Source organism: Colossoma macropomum, unplaced genomic scaffold (assembly GCF_904425465.1).
Source record: "Colossoma macropomum unplaced genomic scaffold, Colossoma_macropomum, whole genome shotgun sequence".
Lineage (NCBI taxonomy): Eukaryota > Metazoa > Chordata > Actinopteri > Characiformes > Serrasalmidae > Colossoma > Colossoma macropomum.
Window position 1 is genome coordinate 48,273,014 of NW_023494792.1, and position 18,458 is coordinate 48,291,471.

Consider the following 18,458-nt stretch of genomic DNA (forward strand, 5'->3'; position numbering starts at 1 on the left):
GGTTGGAATTTATATTGCATATTATAAAAGTGTCTTCAGGTATTAAGTAGTGAAACTGTGAAGCTTGAGCAGTTAAGCAGTAAAATGTGACCAATCAGAAACCAATTAGCAGGGTTCAGAGGTATCGTTCCTTAGAGAAAACTGTTGTTGTTTTAACATGAATGCATTCTTAAATGAGACAAGAATAATCGCTGTGGAATTACCCATCATTTGTGTTCTACTGGCTCCTTAAAGTGCTTGGACCCCGATGATCACCAATTCTAATGTAATGTCTAGCTGTCATTGCGGCTATGACAGTCCACAGAAATCTATGTTCTACATCAGTTTCAGACACAACATAAATAGATGCTGGATATTTTGGCTGATAACAATGGTAATTTACCTTTTTTGTCTGTGATGTAAACAAATGATTAAAATCTACGGAAAACTGCAGATAATCACTTTTAGCTCAAATAGTTGTGGTCAGTCATCTAGGTAATAATTATGTTAAGCCTAAAATAGGGTTTGGGGGGGACAAAGATGCCAAAATGGTATACACCCTGGAAACAAGGAGCAGTGAAATATATGACAGGCTTATCACAGTAAATGAAGGTACACACACACAATTTTCTATTGCCAAGTTTCCACATTGTTTCGATTTTTAAGAAGAGGATCCATATCTTACCCAGTCAAACGTAAGCATAGTTGAACACACAATCAACAAAGCATTGTGCTCTATGGCTGCCTGAACACACCTACAGTAATCGTTAGGGTTGGCCTGAATAATTTGAAGTTTAATTTGAAACTCAAGTATTTGTTGTTTACACTGGTATTTGTTTCTCTATTTAGTATTCAGGTGTCTTAATTTTAAGGCACAAAAACTGTAGCCTAAACTCAGCAAAGGCCTTCAAATAGAACAGTTATTGCTAATATATAGAAAATGTTTAAACTGAATAAATTATAGTTGGTTTAGCTTCACAAATCCAGGCAGGCATGCCAACTCACCCCAGAGCACAAACTGCACCACTTTCCACATGGCCACTGAAGCACAAAGAGCAAAGATGCCTAAGAAACTATGTCTGAGAGTGCTTGTTAAAAAATATGAAAACTGTAAAAAATATATAATAAGAAGCTGCTATACTATAGAAGCACAAGTATGATAAATTATCTCAAATACTGATGATTATTTGAGTACCGCTTTCTATGGATCTCTAAGTAGTGGAAAAAACTGAAAAAACAGACGTATGTCAAGCGCGGCCAGTGTTGAGTGAAACACTGATTTAAATTCTTGAAAATAAGAAGAATGTGGAAACAGATGGACGACCAAAAACTGCTTCAAATTTTGAGTGATTGTGAGAACAATTTGAGTACTTGTTCCTAAGTAGTAGAAGCCTGTAAAATTATGTTAGGGCCAGCACTAGTTACCGTGCATCAACAAAAAGCCACAAGAGAGTACAGAAAAAAAAAAATATTTTGCTTGTATGTATCTATACCCAACCCTGGAATAACCCCAAGAGATGATCACTGACAGGCCCTCCCAAAAGCGATAAAGTACACACAGATCAGACTGAAGTTTAGATGGGAGATTATTACCAAAATAATCCTTCACACCTTCCAGTATTGTTTACTGAGCGATTCGTCTCAGCTCTATGACTGATATATTGTGTTGGAGGAATTGTTCCCAGTGATCCCTGCCTCGGCCTCGGAGCATCTCTCTAGCCTCCTGTCAACAAAAACATGCTCTTATATTATTGATCTGCTTGCCAGAGATGTGTGTCCTGAAGCATTAAAAATACAGCTAGGCTCTCAATACACACCTGTTCTGAGTCATACCACTCAGTGAGGGACTTGAAATTTCATACACTTTCACACGATTGCGCTGGAGTTTTATGTCTCTGTATATACATAAATACATAAATGGCACATATGAATGAAACTCAAATTTTTCCTCCAAAGGTTTTGATAATGATTACTGGAGACAGCAAGATGATGCATTCTTTTCTAGTTCAGATAACGATACTGAAACCTAAAAGTATTATGTGAGACAGATACTGATCTGATATGTTTTCCTGAAAAGCTGCTTTAAAATGAGTTTTACTTAAAGCACTTTCCTTAAGATGGCCATCTCCCCTTTCACACACCAAACCCAGGACATTACTGGTATACTTTTACCAAATGTTTGGTCTTTGCTTCATACACCTGTGCAGTATTTTATGGGGATGCACACGTTCACGCAAACATCTCAGTGAACAGGAGGTGATGTTCTCAGTATGAATCACCAGGAGCTCTTTTATTTCTGAATCATGTACAAAAATACACTGTGAGATTTTTTCTTCTGTAAAACCTGAAAACTTGACCATAAAAACACAAATGCTCAGCTCTCAGCTGTTCAAGCAAGATGAAGTCGAAATAGGGTCAGATGCTTCTGCACCATTTGCTTGCATTAACTTCATGCTAAGTGCTGCTGCCACATTAACACTGAATGAAGGGTGGGTGGGACATGAATTCTGATCTGACCTTTCTCATTAAGGTTACATATCTACGAATCAGATATGTATCCAACTAGGACCACATATGAAAGTGGCTCAGATCTGATTAGAAAAGATTAGATTTGCACGTCAACACAGCTCTGCAAAAAAAATCAAATCTGTCCCATTGAGGAAAAAATTGGATTTGTGCCACTTCTGCCTGGAAATGAGAATGTAGTCTAATTTACACGTCCTATTTAATTACTGTCAAATTCCTGGGTAAAACTGCACATGTAAAACAGGCTTAAATGTACCAAACACTAAACAATAAAGTAGAAATACAAAGCCAAAAACATGGCTTATACTATTTCTAAATCTGGTAAACTCTTTCTCAGAAAAAGGAATACCATGGACAAAGCAAACTAGACTGTGTAGACTATATTAGACTGTGTAAACTGTTTAAAGTAAAAGAACGGTAACTGCAGTACAAAACTTACGCACTGTTCTAATGCTAACGTTAGACCACATATAGCTGCTATCATGTGACTTTGTTTACGTTGCTTTATGCTATGCTGCAATGAAAGTACAAAACAAACTCATCGCTTCTAAGAAAAAGCTGTTAAAACTATCATTTTTTTGGGGCATAGGCCATAATCAACCTTGAATTATAAATTGAGAAAAAGCCACACACACTGATAAAAAAAAAACCTTCATTAAACATTAAACTATTTAGCTGTGTTTGATCAGAGTGAAGGCATTAAATACATGTGCAATCAAAGCAATGATATTTGCAGGCTAGATCCGTTAACATATCAGATCGGTTCTTTTTCCCCACCACCGATACGGAATTCTGGATCTGTGCCTCTAATTTTCACTTTTTCAAGTAAGGAAATAATAATATTTTTTTCATAAGACAATTTTTTCCATACACAAAGACTGAGTAGGAGTTACATTAAAGCTTCTGCTTCTACCAGCAGACTTTAGGATTTCTTCCCCAAAATGATTACAGAACTGCTTCAGCTCACTAATCCTTCTGAAAGACCGATTGTAATTGACAGTAAGAGAGGAAGAAAATCACACAAAAAAGAAACAGGAAAGGAGGAAAGGAGAAAAGGAGGGAGGGAGGGAGGAAAAGAAAGAGACAGAGAGCAAATATAAGGGAAAACATTGAGGGAGTGAGCAGCAGAGAGAGAATGAAAGAAAGGCATGGAGAAAAGCGAGAGAGAGAAAGAGAGTGCACAAGCGTGACGCTGCATGATAAATCCTATTCATGAGGCGAGTTCATTCGGATCCCTGCCATTTTCCTGTAGACTCGGAGGCGGTGAGCTGTCTTTACTAGGCGTTTGAGAGTGGAGAGAGGAGCTGAACGATATGAAGGGGCCGTGTGCGTGTGGGCTGGGGACAAACCTGTTTCTCTCCCAGGGAGTTCACAGTCCACACACTGCAGTGCTCACAGCACTACCACATATCATTCAGCTGCTGCCACTCCTGCCATGGAGCCTAGACTGATGGTGAAAGGTTGACGGCTGAGCAAACACTGATTATAACGCAGACGGAAACGCTTGTCTCCTGGGTGGAATCATGGTGCGATCAATTTTCCACATGAAACCGACAAATACTGCCTTTTTATTCTTTTTGGAAACTAAATAAAAAGCATCCCAACTGGTAACTACTTTCAACAAGGACATGTCCATGGTTGGTTTGTAGGCCTGTTAGTCATGAAATTTTAGCTGACAATTAACTGCCATCTAAATTATTTAGGGCTGTCAGGATTAAAATTACTAATCACAATTAATCGCATTATTTTGTTTAGTCAACTGCAATTTATCACATTTGTCTTATTGGTTCTAATTTTCCCTGAACAAAGCCATTTCCATTTTAAAAGCAGTTCAGAACATGAAAACTGGAACCTGCGTTAACATGATTTTATCACTGACATCTTCAGTGCTGCTGGAGTTTTTAAACACTTCAGTGTCACTGCTGGACTGAAACATAGTCCACCACCCAAAAATATCCAGCCAACAGCGTCCTGTGGGCAGCGTCCTGTAACCACTGACGAAAGAAAGACTAAAGGATGACCAACACAAACAGAGCTATTCTCACTGACTTTACATCTACAAGGTGGACCAACAAGATAGGAGTGTCTAATAGTTTTATTTTTAATTGTTCACCATCTGCAGCTATTAACCCCTTAAAATACCAGGGTTATTACTTACTAAGGCGTATTATTCAGTAGCTACAGGGACTTCAATGCAAACTGGTTGAGCTATTCTTAGGCTTTAGAAGTGTGTAATAAAACTTTGGGCCCCACTGACGGGCCCTAGTAGCCTTTGTAGGGTGTTTGCACCCCAGTCAGAAGTTTAAGATCCATGATGTGTCGATAATTGCATTTTCTATTTCCTTTTATTTACATGTGCAGTGCTACGCAAAGGTTTGATCACCCTCTTTCAAATTACATGTTCTTTAAGTCATTTTAAGTGTAAATAAGTGAAAAACACATTCTTTGCATACAGGTATGTAAACCAAAACATAAAACTCAGCAACTGCAGTGGATGAGTACTTACTTTCAACAAACCAGGTAATCTGAGTGAGGTGCCCAGAGTTTTGCATACAACTGTATTTGCCTCAAACCAACTGATTAAAATGCATGCAGCTCCTTTCTGGACACACTTTTATCCTTTTTTTTTTATAACACTGTCATGCCACATAAGAGACCACATAACTTGAAAAGGTTTGAGGCAAGTGCATGATGGTTATGCAGACTGTACAATGCTTATGGGGGAGTATAAGCTTCCATTTCTATTATCTGCTGTATTGTTATCCTTGTACCATGTTTAGTCTGATGAACTATATTTGAAGTAGTTGAGAAACTACTGCTTTAACAGCAACCTTTCTTTCTGTTCACTGATGCCATGAATCAAGCAAGTTTAGAATCTGCAGCACAGAAGGACCCCGATCCCCCTGTTGCTCTACAAGGTCACCCTGAGAAAGGAAACCCCTTCTGACAACCTGTACCACAAACATTACTGCCCTTCACTGAGCTTAAGATCATATCTTAGTTCTGCAGTAAATACATCAGTGTAGCACAACATTCTGTATAAATTACCAGTGTACACAAAAAACAAATCATTTAAATGATCTAGTCTCTGCAGCCTGATCCAACCTCTAAAACAGGAATAAACACATTTATACTTCACAGCAGGCCATTGTGATGAACAGATGTAAAGAAAGGGAGCTGAATTATCATTGTCTGTGCCTTGTCATGTATTAGCAATGAGAGCCCTGATTGCCATTGTTAATAATAGAAGCGTGCTGTCAGTGTGACTTAGTACTCTTCTGCCATTTCATCTGTTATTATCTGCCTACACACAATCCGCAGAAACAGTTTTGCAAAAATTCCACACATAATAGAAACAGCTCAGGAATCAAATCACTGTCTTCTCATGTTGAATTAGTTAAGCAACCATGCTCAGTCAGGCTGTAAAATCCACTTAAAGCTTCAAAAACAATACTGACCATGTAGGAGGAGTCACTGCTAAGTCAATCAGAAGCATTGTTTTGATTTTATTTTAAGTCATGGCAGTTACCTTACTCCAGTGGTTTCCAACCCTTCTCCTGGAGAGCCAGCGTCCTGCAGAGTCTAGTTTCAACCACAATCTTCCACACCTGCTCTAGCTAATTAACTTATTCAGAAGTTCCTGATTGGCTGGAACAGATGGAGCAGTCTTATGTGAGGGAAGGGGTAGCATGTTAGAGAAGATAGTTCTATAGCTTTCTAGCATAATAAATTGTATTTTCAAAACAAAACCGCCCCAATTTTGCTGTATGTGGCCTACAGTGCATCTTTAGAGGAAAAAGCACACTCTGATAAAGCCCGTACAAAGATGTCAGCAGGAAAAGCCTTAGCAGGAGGGCAGAAACACAAGAAAAACTCCAGCAGTTAGCCACATTCAGGCCATTTTTCTCAGTTTTAGATAGAAATAACTCAGCAGACAAACATTGTTATTATCTACTATGACTTGTATTGTTTAAAGCATAAAACAACAAATTCCTGTGGTCATTCAAAACATACTCTGTTTGGTTGAGTTTCACTGATTATGTCTACAGTGAGAGCAATCCTATTAGCAGTCACATCAAAAGTGTGTTTGTTTCTTTTAAAACAGAATGCAGAACAGAACGATAAGACAATAAGAAAGACCATAGAATCAGTGGGCTCCCAAGTGGCGCAACCGTCTATGCGTCTAGCGGGTGGAATCGGAGATGACTAAATTGGGGAGAAAACTGGGGAAAAATAATAAAAGGAGATGTACGGGAGATGAGGGTACACACACCCAGAAGTCACTTCTCAATTAACACTCACAGCAATGCCTCAAGGAACAGACTTGGAAACGTATCACCCTAAACCAAACCTTCTTTTTCTTTTTCCACCACACACATTTTAAGTCGTTCATTGCGACCTCTGACTCATCCCGTATCCACTCAACACCCAACCACCCCCTCATATACACAAATATCTGTCAAGCCTTGCTTTAAAATACCAAGTCAACACCCTGACAATTTTCATTCAATAACACACACAAGTTCAGTCCCACAATGCTTTGCACTGAGCATCTCAGTCAGCCCCCATGCTGAGAACTGGCAGGCACATAGAGAGGCACTCTGCTGCCTGCCTTAAGAGTGGGTGGAGAATGATGACCAAAACTGTGGACTCCAGCTAAAAGGGACAGTCTGTATACACAGCCTTATGTAAGCACAGGAAAATGAAATAAAACTTAATACTGAATTCATATAAAACATAAGGCAGGATAGCAGCCTTACAGGGGCTTATTTTAACTGTTTTATTTTTTTTTTTATTTTAACTGTTTCTTAACTATTTTAACTTAATTTTTTATTGTAGTGAGTTTTATTATCTTATTACAGTGTTTAACTGTGTAAATTAAACATAGGAACATTAATAATAACACAATATTGTACAATACAGGATCATGAACGGCTTAGCCATAAAATTTGACTGCTTATGCTACCTCAATCTTAGTCTGCCTTCTGACTCACACAGGATTCAGTGTGGTGCTTGCTGCGTCTCCTTCTGCTCAAGCATGTGCCTTATATTCTCCATCAGGGCTGCTTGACTAATTGTATTTTTGTCGTTATTGCAATTTAAGGTTTCATTATGAAGAAATTGTAAAGCGCATGGTTAGAAGCCTAATGAGGATCTGAATCCTGCTCTCACATGTTGGGGAGTAACGTAACCATAAGTAACGTAACCATATTTAACATACTAAATAACAAAACACACACACACACACACACATATAATTGCAGTTCTGATGTAAGTAGCTGTTAGTATTTCTAGTCTGGTTGCATAACGAATTCAGCTTTTATAATTTTGTATTTTGCTATTTACTTAAATGAGAGGTTAGTTAAATGTCTACACATCAAAAAAAAATAAAAAATTTGCGTCACATCTAGAAGAGGCACATTATTTCAATAATTTATCACTCCTCATTTCATCATTGTGATATCCAACAGCTTTTTTTACCATTGCATTTTCTGTCAATATCAAATTGTATGACTCAATAAATATGGTAAGAGCTGCATTTATATAGGGGAAAAAAGACAGAAACATCAAGACCATAAACACTTACAAATACTTAAATTAAGTAGAACTCCACTGCAAATGTTTTCATAACTAAATGGCTGAGATGCAAGCAAAGCAATTGAAAGTGGTTTGATGTCAAATTGTGCATTACAGAAAAACACACTAAATTGGGAATTCTTTACATTGGTGGTAGGAATTAGGGGCCACAATGTCAGCAGCCCACTTATAGCCATTTGATTTATTATCCAAAATAACAAGTGAACCTACAAGTGTCTTCAGAGTTTTTTTTTGATATGTTAATAAAGGCGTAATAGTTAATTTGGCATGCACTGCATGCACCACTCCACTACATATATCTTATAAAAGAATGGTTAAGGTCAAAGTCTTATCTTAAAACTATAAGAGACAACGTCTCAGATATTTGTAACCAATTTAATGGAATTAATCACAACCACTGTAAACAATTCTGACTTTATAAGTTTCTCTATAGGGCAGCACTTTATCAAACCACTCTGTGTGACTATTTAAAGAATTTAATTATGCAAAAACTTTGAACAATTGTTTGAATTCTCCTACCATACCATATCTGGCAATGTCACAGCTCACAGAACACAGATAAATTCAAATGATCACTCCACATGGCAGCAATGAGAGGGAGTCAAGTGTGATAACTGAAGAAGTGGCCAAAAGAGCTTGTTAGTATAGTTGGTATCTTTGTAACCCATGAACATCATTATTGATAATCTTTTAATACGGCTATGGATATGTATCAGTTCCAATGAAAATGTATGTCATTTTTTATGTAAATAAATACGATAATTTGAACAAAATGATGGTGCAGAATCTGATTTTTCATATTAAATGAATAACAAAGCAATGCTTTGTAAGCGATGCTGTGCCACAGTTTTTGGGCACACCTGCCAAAACCTGCTGTCCTGAAGTACTGAATCGAACAAGGGGAGTGAGGGAGTGCAGTTACCATTTCAGACCTGGCACTGAAGATACCTTTCACAGCGATATCAATCACATGTCTTTAAGTAGAACCGTTACACTGTAATGCAGCAGGTGTAGTACTAATGAAACGCATTAATGAACCACCTTTTGTGATTTAGCTCACTGTCAGAGAGTGCACAGCGCCTTTCTCAACCCATTATTAAGAAGCTTTTATCTAATCCAGCTGGTACCACTGGTTACCACTGATTGTGCTACCCCTTCTATTATCGGAAATCGGATGGAAAATCCAAAGCAAAAAGCCTCAAAAGATTCTAGAAGAACACTGGAGTAAATGAGTTTATAACTGATGGGAGCAGCAACTAAGTAACAGAAGGACATTCAAGTACATTACACAAATACAATGAGTACCTTTGAACTTATGAAAAACAGCCCATAGCTCAGCGATGTCCGTGGCGAAAGTGATGTCAGTATCCAGAACGATGACTTTCTGCAGGTCAGAAGGCAGCGTCTTCGTCAAAACCAGCTTCATCAGGCCGTAGATACCAGAGTAATGCTTGTTGGGGATCCATGACACCTCAGACTAAAACAGCAGAGAATGCAAATGTTATTCTTAATGCAGAACTAACATTCATGTTTACAAAAAAGTCAAATTTGTGAAAGACCCTGGTTGATACACCAAATTGTGATGACATTTCAAAGGGGACACATCCTACATGTTTCTTGTAGGAGCAGGGCTAATCCTCTGCAAGCTGAATAGGCACATATATATGTGTAAACACATGTAATACATGTAAATACAAGGCGTTCAAAACAAGTTGTTTATGCAGATTAATTTCCTCATACTGGGGACATTTTTAAAGCTGTAACATGTTTACACACTACATCAAATGCTTATTTTCAAAAAGTGAGGAAACTTAGGTCTTCTGTGATTAACAGAACTGCACAAAAGTAGACCACCAATCATTTTTGTAAATGTCCAGTCAAAATGGTCATTAAGTACAAGTTATTTATTTTTCAGGCGTCAGAAAACAGCAGAAAATATATGAATAGAAAATTACCCAGAAGCATCCACTACTATTTTTTTTCCAAATAATTTTTCAGGGATATTTTCCCACAGCTACAAAGTTCAGTCTTAGAAATTGGTAACATTTTCTGATTCTCACGATCCAAGAAATATCTCCTGAAAAATAAATAGCTTGTACTTAATGGCTGTTGTATTGGAAATATGCAAAATGAAGGGAGGCTTTGACTTTTGCATCGTACTGTAGGTCCTTTAATAAAGGATATTCTTTTAACGGAGTATTGACTTTCTCAAAGTTTGGCACAAATGAGCCTTACCTTTAGTTCATCGGCATCATAGAAGTTCACCCGGACAGCAGGCACCATCCATGTGTGGAAGAGGGAGGCCAAGATCTGCTGGGCGATCGAGTCAGTGATGAAGTGGAAGTGGAGAGGGTTTCGCCTGTTGCACACACAAACACACACACACACACACAACAGAGCATAATAAATACAGAGGGAACAAATGCTTTCATTCTCTAGACAAGAACACTGTTTTACTTCTCATCACAAAAGAGGCTTTATTTCAATTAGTCTCAGCTTCAGACACGCCATGTACAACTGAATGTCTATTCACAGCTAAACTGGCCACAACAACTGGGATTTTGTTAGATCCATTCTGACTGGCTATGCAGACAGCTGTGTTTACAAACTTCTATACACTGGTTTCATCAATATGACAGGAAACACAATTTTACGAGCAACTGCCAGCTTTGCACCGTGACAAGTCTTTCTGAGCAAGATGTTGTCGTTGGTTTGAAAAATACTTGAGAAGCTTACAGCATCACTTCTTAAAAGTAGATTTGGGGCTCCCGAGTGGCGCAACCATCGAAGCGTTGTCCCTATCATCAGGAGATTGTGAGTTCAATCCCTGGTGATGCTATACCCATGCAAAGCTGAGAGTCTAAGAGAGAGCACAGTTGGCCTTGCTCTCTCTGGGTGGGTAGGATGGTCCCCTTATCCCACCCATCACTTAACGCAACGCTAGTCAGCGCCAGCATCTGTCGGCTGATGTAACAGATCTGGCGGTTGGCTCTTTCCTCCGAGCGCATTCGACTCTCCAATGACGTTGCGTGAACGGCAGTTCGAAAAGATGCGGTGGCGCTTCACAGGTCTCGGAGGAAACCTGTGCTAGACTTCACCCACCTAGCACTGGTGGTATCGTGTGATTGGGGGAGTCCTAAGAAGCAGGTGGAATTGAGACGACTAAATTGAGGAGAAAATTGGGGAAAAATCAAAAAAAGATGTAGTAGATTTTATATCATTGGGTGTATGCCACTTTGTTTCTCAAAGGGTGTTTTTGTTGTAGCCCTGTTTAAAAAAAAAAACACTAAACATCACTAATCAGTTTACATGTCAGTCAGACTGCACTTTCCTGCCAGAGTAGGTGTTCTTTTTGCCATTTTAAGCAACAAAATTCACTCTCTGACGACAGGCAGGAGCTATTCTACTGACATTTTAGTCAAAAGCAGTGTGGTCTCTATAAGGTTGGCAACACTTACAGACAACAACCTGATGCTTAATTAGCTGGCAATCTGTAAAAAGGCCCTTTTATAAAGATCACATCTATGTTTGCTTCCATGTCTCAGTTATTTTACTCTGTGAAGTGTCTTGGAGGCCCTCAACTGTCACTGTGAATAAATGCTCAGGGCAGAATAAACTAGCCTTCGTAACAGCTGTCATGGCAACAAACAGATGCAGCAGTTCTCTTGAGCTGGTGTCAAAGTGTCAAAATCGTAATTTATTTAGATGTCTTGTCGTTTTAAAAACTCAGTTTTGATGCATGTTGTTTGTTTGTTTTATAGCGCGCACCATGTGACAAAAAGCCCAGAGCCAACAAGCCCATACTTTTCGGCCCTAATGCATTCCTAACGTAAGCTAGATTTATGACTAGTCGGCTCATTTATTAATTTCTGTATTCATGATGACGTGACATTTGCAAAGTCTGAGGAAAAGGACATTAATAATTCAGTTCACAATACAGTACAGCTCCACAATACAACTCTTGGCTATAGATCAACCAGCTTGTAAATCACAAAGAAAATGCACACATCCCATTTATCACCATATTGACTCACAGTCCTCGTTGCCATGGTGATTAACTAAGAATTCTCCTCTGAAATTCTGGCAAGCAGGGACCCCCGCATTTCTCGCATTTCAGATCTGGCGTGTTGCACTAATGATGATAATTGCCCTATTGTTTTGCTTCAAAAGAGTCTGGCAGGCCAAGCAGGAGGCAAAGGCTTCTGAGGGCTGAGATCTGAGCAGGAGCGGCCTGATGCCTGATGCTGCAGACAGGTATGAACAGAAGAGAGACCGCAGCGGCCGGATGTGTCACAGACACTCGGAGAAAGTTTCCATCAGAGCAGCTGGCGATAAAGAAAGGAGCAGACTCATTTAGTGTACTGGAAGACTAAGAGAAACCTTTCTGCTCTTTTTTTATTATTTCGCATCTCTCTAGAACTCACTCCACATCTTTCTCCCATGCACAAGAAACTCCTTTTTTCTCCAATATTCAAAGGGGCTGAACCTTTACAGCACACAGTGAAGGTTTTATTTACTGCTGCTGGCCGATAACAAAGTGCTGATGGGATGCACTTTACTGATTCTGAGCCTGGAAAAGTAAAACAACTGAAGTGAACAAAACTGATCACACAACATTAATCATATAGACTTACCAAACACATACGGTTGCTGTAGTTTGCAAAAGGGAGTGTAAACACCTCACTACACCAAAAAAATGATAAAGCACTTGGGCTTTAAATTGGTGGAGGATTCAATAATTTAAGCCAGCGGTTTTCAAAATATTGGACCAAATATCATCCTTGATTAAACCAAAAAACCCAAATACCACCTACTAGGGCACAATGATAAAACAGACTGACATTACACAAACTTGTAGGAATTGGAAATCAAAATTGCCACTTTTAAAAGACTAATATTTATAAACAATTTCTTCTATGTTGTAATGAATACACTTTTATAAGGATCCATAATAGTAGTGGTCACTTTACTGGTTAAAATTCTTCCTCAAGTATGAGATAAACATTATAATGATATGCCACAAATATGCGCAAATAACTCAACATACAAACAGTTGGCCCGTTTGGCTGAACAGCTGGCCCAGGGATGTTTTCGTCATGTTTCAAATAAAAATGAAAATGCAGCAGACCCTCGAAGTAGTCCACTTTTATTTTTTTTCACCATAGCGGACATAATTGAATGGCTGGCCTTTTGGGGTTTACGTCAGCCTAACATGGACAACAAAGTGCTCTTGTTTACCCTTGTACCTCCTAAAAGGAGCAGCCTGACTCGATCAGCTGCATCACACAACATTCTTAGGGTTTTTGCGTGCAACAACTTGTGGACCAGCTGGTACTGACAGTGGTTAGTTTAGTTTATTAAATTTAGATTCACAATGACCGTGCACATTAATCAGCATTTCTGTAAATGTGCCAGTTTAGCCAATTTGGCTCATTTCAAATGAATGCATTATTTTCCAACTTCCAGCTGTGTCTGACAGTTGGAGGTACAAGTACATGAACCACGCAAATGACAAATGACTTTGACAAATTTGACAAAGCTGGCTTCTTTTTCATGTTTCTCATTCCACCTTAAAAGGTGCAGCAGTTACACCCAGGTGCCTGTACAGCTGCCAGACTGCTGTCCCATTTAAGGTGGAATGGAAAATTAGAACAAAAATAGGAAGCAAACTTCAGGCTTGTAGAAATTCAGAAGTGAAATAACATTTAGCACTGTTTTTGCAAGGCTAGTGTCAGAATACAATATTGACATGGGTTTGTTGACTATAGTTTTGTTTCTACTATTTTGCAGAATATTTTTTTTTCTGATCTACTTTGGTTGTTAAAAATAATTCTTACTGAAAAGTGAAGGTACATTCCAAAACAATAAGCCACGGTTAACCTATAAAAACAGGTTCCCTTAAGAATCTAAAACAGTTCATTTCCATTATATAGCCAAGTCCAAGAAGTGCTTCACATCAAAAACAGAAAACATACCCTTATTCAAAGGCCTGAATCAATGAAAAATGCTATCATGAGTTTGGACACATCACCTCCCTCACTCCCCTATGGTGCTACCCGCCAGGTCTGTTTCAGATCTGTAGAAAACACTGGATGGTTATCTTAAGTGAAGTGCTTCAGGGGAAAATAGCACATTTTAAAGGCTAGTAAAGATTAAGGAAGAAATAATGTATACATATCAGCTGATACTTAAAGTTCGCAATATCAGTACTGGTATAGAGTAAAATAAAAAGTGATATCTAATTTCTAGTTTCATGTTCTTATTCTAATCTTGATAAGATACTTCTAAGCCACCCGTAACAAACTCTTCACCTTTGATGAGTGCAATATCGGCTGACCTGGTGAGCTTCAACACCATTACGATTACAATAACAAAACAGTAAATGCATTAAAACCTAATTGTTATCATAAGAATAATATGTTACAATAAAAATAAAGAAACTTTTGTTAAGAAAACACAACTAAACGCTAAAGCTGGGATGCTCTGCAACCTGTAAGTAGCCACGCTGTGTGATTTTATGCACTTTTTGACGTTGAAGCCAGATCATCGTAAATCGAAAGTTTCTTAATGATCTAACATTTTGTCGAGATACAAAACAAGTAGCTAGTATAGGCAGTGTTAGCAAACTGCAAGCAACTAGCCTGACAAACGAAATAGTCTGATAGTCTAATAGTCCAACCTAGCTTATTTACACAGAGGTTCATTTTATTTTCCTGCTTGTGTCTATTTTGACATGTTGTGTGAGCCTTCGCAGTGCATCGCTGTAAACCAGTAATCAGAGCACAGGTCATCAAATTACTCATGATCCCACTGAAAAAGTGAAATCAGCTTGTTTCATTCTAGGGCCAAATCAGAGGGTTGTAAATGGGTGCGTAAAACTGCATCTCGGCATTTTTCTCCCTGACCAAAGTCACAAACCTTCTATGTAGACATCAGAGAACAATTTAAAATGCTAAATAAATGCAATCTATGGCACCTTTAAACATGCAAGGCCTATAACAGATAATACAAAACACATATTTACCTTTGTTTCAGCCGTGTGCCTAACTTGCATGCCTTCTGTGCACAGGATATAAGATTTCACTTGTCAGCTCTGCTCAATGTAGAGGCATGTGACCATGACATGTCACACAGTACAGCAGTGGCTTGTAAGAGCTACGGTACTGACCAAAGCTAGCTGTGCATTGCTCACCCTTCTTCTTCCTGAAGCGTATCTCCCTGCTTCAAGCTAGATTATGTTAATGAGTTCCTGAAATACCTCACGGTTGACGCTGTTTATTAGCATCATGTCTTTTTCAGTAATTTTGAAAGTTCTCTTTGCAGTTACCAAAGGGATGGTCAGCTGTGATGTGTCACCTCCGGGCAACACAGCTGGATGCTAGTTATTATTATTATTTTTTTAAATAGGAAAAAGAACTTTATTTAAATGAGCCTAATACAAGACCGTTGTTTGATTTTATACTAATAGACTAATTAGCGACAGTTAATTGACTACTTGTTATTTGTTAACAACCCCATCTCATAAGAAATAATGAAAACCTCAATGTCCAAGAACAACATGCATATATGAACACAGAGATAGGAAAAATAACACACAACACACTGGGGTCTTGGCTCTTCCAGTGTCCCAAACTCTCTCTGTGCCAGGTTCAGCAGCAGGTGCTAGTATAATCCTCCTCACTCTCAACAAGTGTTGCTTATCTATCAGGGCTGACATCAGCCCTCCGAAGCAAGTATTCCTTTCAGCCTTGACATAAAACTTGATTTTAGTCAGGCATTCATTTGTATTCATTTGTTTTGGTAGACAATATGGTGCTATGGTATGTCTCGGAAAGCTCAAGGAGGAACCGAATACTCAAGAACTATATGTCTGCACTATTAACAAAGATATACACATAGACTACCTATTAAACACAAAATATGAAAACTCACTTTAAGCTTTTCTTCCGAATTTACAATCTATATTATTCAACTTTTAATTTTCTACTTTTCGGTGCCCACAACAAACTTCCAGGGTCATTTGGGATGCAGTTTAAAAATAGCTGCCAATATAGAAAGTCACCTGGGCCACAGTCATCCATCTGATGACCGTGTAAATGTTTATATTGGACACGTACAAATGTTTACTGCCAAAAACTGCCAAAAAAAGTCTGCAATGTTAAAATTGCATATGCTTATATAAACAGTGTTCAGCATTTTCAGGCTGGTATCTACACTCCTCCATCAGGACAAAGGCAAGCAATGTGTAAGCAAGTTCAGTCCATCAAATCAGTGAAACATCTTGCATGGATGCTGCAGAGCAATACAAATGCACTCCAGCAACTGGTGTAAATACTGCAGATGCTCTAGGCACGCCATTAAAATTATGTCTGCTCCACTTCCTAATTGTTTAATTGAAGTGACTAACAGCTGGAAATGGCACACAAACTCATTATGAGATTCTGTCCTCGTGAATGATCCACTTTATCTTCTTCAAAATGTACAGTGCACAGGTATAATGCCTAATGTAATAACACAAGAAAAACGTTTCATTTAGGTATGTCAAGAAGACAGAAAATTAAAAAGACAGTTGTCGCCTTTGGGGTAGTTTAATAATAACACTTTCACAATGTATTTTATTATCTGCTACAGCAATGGACCCTCTACTTTAAAGTCTTTTGTTCTGTAAGTGGACAAGTGTATAAGGAGTATTTAACTCACCTATGGAACAGCACAGACTTGACCAGCGTCACCACGTCTCGACTTGCATTGTATCCCGCACACACAATGGCAACATGAATGGTCTGTGGGGGTGAGACAGATGATGAATTAATTATAGCAGAAAAAGTGTCAAAAAAGTGAACAAAAACATCAGTGCAGAGTGATGCTGACAAGAACATTACACCAAGCATACTAGAACTGAAGCTTTCCATTTAGAGCATGGTATTTGGATTATTGGCAATGTATAGGCCTGTGCCCAGTGATGGTTAATCGAGTTACCGTGGCAACAGCCCCCTGTGACGGTAAAAACATATTTACAGCCCAAAAAAATAAAAAAACACTTTTTTCATTTATTGATGTATTTTGTGCAAACCCTAGCAAGACAGCAGTATTCCCACATGTGAATATAACGTAACTTTTAAATGTTGAGTGATGTGATATCCTACATCAATACCACCTTTATTGTGCTTAACACTGATGAGATTGTTCTAGAAACATAGCTGAGCAGACAGCTCACCACAGTGTCAGGTTTCAGACTGAAAAACTACTTTGGTCTTGACATGAGAAAGAACATGTTTCAGCTCTCGTTCATCAGGCAAAACAGGTCATGACCACCACTTTTACCGAACTGTATTTGACTATGTTTTTTCCCCTCAAAGTGCAGTTTAACCATTTAACACAGTTATTTTCCACGAATAAGAGGACACCGTTACTGTCACAGGCTTAGCAGTTTACTGCATTTTTAAAAAGCTGGAGTTTTAATTTGTGTCTCCCATTGTGCTGCTTCACTTAGAACATCCCCTCCAAGCTGATAAAGATGCTAATAAGGATTTTTTCAAACCATCTTCCACTATTATTATGCGTCAATGAGAGACAGGAGGATAGACAAAGCAACACCGACAGAGTGGCAGGCGGTGTCACAGGTGGTCTGGCAGGCGGTGCAACAAGCAAGCCCGACCCTGACAGGCCACCGCATGAACAAGAGCACATGCTCACTTCCAAGTTGAGAAGTTTTATATTTGTGTGGTCGCGACGCAAGGATTGCGCTGCCATCAAGCCAATGAAGTCACAGTTTTTGCTGAGGGAAAAATGGATGATCATCTCATCCTTAAGTTGGTGGCTCTGTTTTTGACACTTTTATTCATATTTTCGTGTTTTTCAGGTTTTCCGTTTTTGTGTTTAAATTAGTTGTGCAATCTGTGTTTTCATTAGCTGTCCTTGCATTGCAGTCACCATGGTTGCCACGTGAGAGATGCAAGGGATAATCTGCCTGCTGTATGAAAAGCTGTGCTAAGCAGTGGAGCTGACCTTTCATATGGAAAGCAGAGAGACCGAGGCGGAGTGGGTTAAAGGCCCTTTGAAGTGGAATTCTGTTGACGTTTAAAAAATTCTGCATGATTCAACAGTCATTTAGAGTGTTTTTATATGAAATGATGCATTCTGGAGAAATTTAACTACTTTGCAGTTGTGATGTTTGAAACATTTACTATCCAAAGCGACCAATGAGCATCTGAGTTTTTACAGACAATGCTGACAATGGTAAGTGGACAGTGGTAAATCTGAAAACATGGCAAAAGCTTTTCATAAAACTAAAATAATAATAGTTTCATGCATCAGAAAAACTGTCCATAACCATTTCAAGTAATAATTTTCTG

General features: G+C 38.6%; 1 protein-coding gene across 2 annotated transcripts in view; it reads right to left on the reverse strand.

Annotated features, from left to right (window-relative positions):
- LOC118812409 (LARGE xylosyl- and glucuronyltransferase 1) overlaps nucleotides 1-18,458 on the reverse strand; it is an 82,042-nt gene that overhangs the window by 28,033 nt on the left and 35,551 nt on the right. For both annotated transcript variants that reach the window (XM_036577413.1, XM_036577414.1), the window contains exons 4-6: nucleotides 16,804-16,886; nucleotides 10,339-10,462; nucleotides 9,409-9,580 (exon numbers count right to left, since the gene is read on the reverse strand). In XM_036577413.1, the coding sequence (XP_036433306.1) occupies nucleotides 9,409-9,580; nucleotides 10,339-10,462; nucleotides 16,804-16,886 (379 nt within the window). The remainder of the gene's footprint in view (nucleotides 1-9,408; nucleotides 9,581-10,338; nucleotides 10,463-16,803; nucleotides 16,887-18,458) is intronic.